Raw genomic sequence first — 4,233 nt, 5'->3', positions numbered from 1 at the left:
GTGGTGGCTGCGTGGAATGCACTGTCAGCAGTGGTAGTAGGATTAGGTACATTTAGGGCATTTAAGCAACTCTTGGATAGGTACATAGAAGATAGTACAATGAAACATATTAATTTAGTCTAAACTCAGACGAGGATTAAAGCTGGCCACAACATTGTGGGGCTAAAGACCATTACTATTGTCTACCCTTTTAAGTTCGACCACAGACATTAGTGACTCTGTGTGCCATCTAGAGATTGACTTGATGACATGTTCAGTGAATCATTACAGTTGGGAGGAGACATCTTAGAAAATGCATTATTAAAACGAAACAATCAGAACTTTTATTCGCCAATGCTCAGTGCTTTATATGTTTTCATCTGAAGGTTGAAGGTTCAACGAGTTAACATTTTGTTTATAATAACAAATCAAACAAGCCAGGGTTGTGAATATATATGCAATAAATGTAGAATGAAAAGTAAAGTGCCTATCTCAGAAATTACCCTGTAGAAAATGGGCATTGCGTGGGGGTGCAGAAATGTACACCATAAAGTGGGTGTGGCCATGTTCAATAAGATTGCTTGCATTCAACACAAGAGAGCTAAAATAGAGTTGATGGGAAACATATAGATGAAAAAATCGAAACAATCCATACAACAGCCAAAAAGGCCTCATGATCCACAATGTCAGGATGGGAAAACATACACCAAACCAACTCTGCAGCCTTGCACATCTTTGCATTCCAAGTGTCCATCTAAATATATGCTTCTCAATTGAATTTCTCAAACTTTGCAAACGTTATAGAAAAAGGGATTTCACTGTACTTTCGTCATAGGTTTGCTTACATTGTTCAGTATAACAATAATAGTTATAAAAATAACATTTGGAATCTTTTGAGACACCAAGTGTCCCAGCGGTCATGCTTGTCTGCTAATTAAATGCTCGTGACTTCTTCAGAGTGTTGGAGGACGCAATTCAAACCAGAAAGCATTGGAAATACCGAGCAGTTCTGAAATTGCATTAGGTGGGAAAGGGAATTACTGTTTTGCTTTGGATATGCTTCCTCTTCCTAAACTTGATAGTAATGATTTGCGGACTCCAGCATATTTTTCCGTCAGTTCAATACAGAGAGATTGTCACGAGGGTGCAGGCGACTTCACTCAGAAAGTGCATCAGTCAATGGACAACATAAGAAAAATATACTACACCATATTGGCTACCATTGGTGTTCCAAGTAAGTGATTGTAAACTTTTCCAATGTTATAGATCTGAGGGTTCTTTTCTCCCAGTTAGTTGTACAATTGGTTTACAGTACACATTCATGCCAACAGCGAATGTTCAGTTCCATGAAACTTGCCATGTTGGTCCTTATTCTCAAGTTCTCCCCTTGACTGAAGTGTCGTATTATTAGGCTGAAGCAACCACTTGTGATCTTTGAATGCAATGGCGTAAGGTCTTTAGAGATTTTGGTGATGTTCATTACTTACGTGTGAGGGATCTCCATGCAGATTGCACTCTTTCACCACGGTATTTGACATGTTTCTCCTGTTATGAATTATTATTTAAAATTTTAAGTTCAAATGCAATTTCTGTAATTCAGAAGACTTGATTGGCTTCTGAGTATTCATTCCATTGGGTGATCAATAGTTCGACATGTATTTGCAGATCAGAGCGGTCGAGTAATTCGTAGAAAATGTCTACACTTTCCGATTTCGGGTATTTATAATCTCACCAATTGGTTAATTCTGTTTCATGTTATGAATGGTGGATCATTTTGCAGAATGGTCTACTCTCTGTTCGTCCGTTTAGATTTCTGCTCAGCTAAGCTTATCCCTTCATAAATCAACGTGCAATAACCTAGAGCACAAAGAGGAGCGATGCCCAATGGAAATTTGATGTCAAAACAAAAGGACACCAGCAACACCAACATAAAATAATCTCATGGACACACTGAACAGGTCTGGCTGCATCTGTATTAAGGTTAATCATGTTTAAGCAAGTAAATCAACGTGGAAATTGGATTTATGCTGATTACTTGGTGCAGGTTTGGGAAATTGAAAGAATTAAATAGAAAAGTGAAAAAAGAGAGAAAGAGAAGCATTACTGATAAGAGGAGCGGGAATAAAATGGTTTATACGTGAGCCGAGAATCAGACGTATAGTCACAGAGACCTAGCGCATATAAAAAGGTTATTTGTCCCATCATATCAGTGCCACCCAAAAACAACATTCTCACTCCTCTAATTCCATTTTCTTGCCATTAGCCAAGAGTCCACGAGCAAATATATGTAAACATTTGAAAATAGCCCACTGTGCTGCCAAAAGAAAAAAGCCATTGAAAAGCAGACATAATGTTGTGGACATGGGAAATCAACATGAAGTAGATGCAACAAAACCACGCAAAACATAAAACGTCAGAAAAACACGGCTCGTCTTGCAGAATCTGTACAGACAAATCACAGTTAATGTTTCTTATTCAGTAACACTGTCTCAGAACTAATCGAAGGAGAGTGTGTGCTACTTCTCCTAACCTAGCATGACTTCACACCCTCAGACCAATCCAGCGCCCCAAAGTGGATTTTTCCCACATAAGTTGCAGTGCTTGCCTATCAACCTCCTCCCTCATCTTCCATCTATCTATATTACAGCCTTGACTAATCAATATTCGGTTTTACAATTTAAGAATATGAATTCAGACCTGCATGCACAGAGTATCTATCTCCTTCTCGCCTATCAGTAGAAATCCCCTCACATTTCTTCACTGCCTCTTTCGGCAAAATCTCCATGCAATGTATGAATTGAATGCATACAGTTTAGAAACAGACCATTTCAATACCAATTCATTTTTTTTTTGCAGTAAACCTGGTGGCAATTGCTATCCTATCCCGGGGAAGGTGCGGCCTCTCAGCCTGCACCACTCGCTACTTGGTAGCCATGGCAGCAGCTGATCTAATGGTCATCATTGCAGAAGTAGTGCTGAGGCAATTCAGGTATTATTATTTCCCATTATGTTTTCTCGACATCACTCCAGTGTGCAGTGTGACCTATTTCTTGGCTCGTGCAACTGCCGATTGTTCCGTCTGGTATACCGTGACTTTTACGTTTGATCGATTTGTCCTCATTTGTTGCCAGAATCTGAAAACAAAATATTGCACCAGCAAAACTGCAGGCTTGGTTTTAGCGACAACCAGCCTTCTGCTTTGTTCCAAAAACGTTCCATTCTACTTTGCATATGAACCTGGAATGATCATTGACAACGTACCATGGTATTGTCACACGAAACCAAGCTATTACTCTGATCCTGCATGGTTGGGATTTGACTGGCTCGATACAGTTTTAACGCCATTGCTCCCGTTCACTTTAATTCTCCTGCTTAACGCTCTGACAGTCCGATACATTTTAATGTCTAGTCGAGTGCGCAAGTGTTTGAAGGGTCACAGCAAGGGAAGAGACATCGAAATGGAAAGCCGAAAGAAATCAGCAATTTTACTGTTTACTATTTCGGGAAGCTTTATACTTCTATGGCTAAACCGTGTTATATATTTCATATGCTACAGAATTACAGGAACTGATCCCTTGAATTACAACAGTTCATCGTATGTCTTTGGAGAAATTGGATTGATGCTGAGAAATTTAAGTTGCTGCACAAATACAGTAATTTATGGAGTGACCCAGGCTAAGTTCAGGGAACAGCTCAAGATTGCAGTGAAGTATCTGTATACAACAATAATTCAATTTCTCACTAAACAGCACAATTGAAATTACTGGAAACGTGGTTCATAATTACGACGTGCTTCGTAGTGCAGCAATACCGTAGAAAGTTGAATGGTGGAAAGGTATGAGTGACGAGATTTCTACATCCTAAACTTATACACTTGAGTGTGAACAATATGTCTATCCTCAACACTCAGCAACGCCGTCGAGGTTTTTAGTATATGTTGCCCTTCCTTTGCACTCAGCTTGCAACAGCCTCAGGGGACTGAAGAATATAATTCTTTTACCTTCAGTCTGTTTCACACTTTCTCCTCCCTGTGCTCTGATATCGTCGACTTGAAAGCCTTTGTTACTACACCAAATATTTGCAACGCTCAAAGTCTTGCAATATTTTTTAAAAGTGTAATATTGCCAGCCCTCATCCGACATTTCAGATCTTGCAAAACTCTCCATCTCTGTATAGCTGACGTTTCGAAAATGGAATCCACATTTATGTCCTCCAGCACTGACAACCTCCCCTCCAATATCCCCGACAGTTTCC

The 4,233-nt window shown here is 39.6% G+C and overlaps 1 protein-coding gene across 1 annotated transcript; it reads left to right on the top strand.

The window, feature by feature from the left end:
- Positions 1–1,152: 1,152 nt before the first annotated feature.
- LOC148142326 (putative G protein-coupled receptor 139) lies at positions 1,153–3,737 on the top strand. The gene is made up of 2 exons (XM_087976570.1): positions 1,153–1,213; positions 2,836–3,737. The coding sequence occupies exons 1-2, from the start codon at positions 1,159–1,161 to the stop codon at positions 3,735–3,737; spliced, it is 957 nt and encodes a 318-aa protein (XP_087832696.1). The 5' UTR covers positions 1,153–1,158.
- The last annotated feature ends 496 nt before the right edge of the window (positions 3,738–4,233 follow it).

The sequence above is a fragment of the Chiloscyllium plagiosum genome, unplaced genomic scaffold (genome assembly GCF_037043375.1).
Source record: "Chiloscyllium plagiosum isolate Xiang-an unplaced genomic scaffold, Cpla_swu_hap1 HiC_scaffold_29, whole genome shotgun sequence".
In the NCBI taxonomy this organism is placed as follows: domain Eukaryota; kingdom Metazoa; phylum Chordata; class Chondrichthyes; order Orectolobiformes; family Hemiscylliidae; genus Chiloscyllium; species Chiloscyllium plagiosum.
This window is presented reverse-complemented; position numbering and strand designations above follow the sequence as displayed.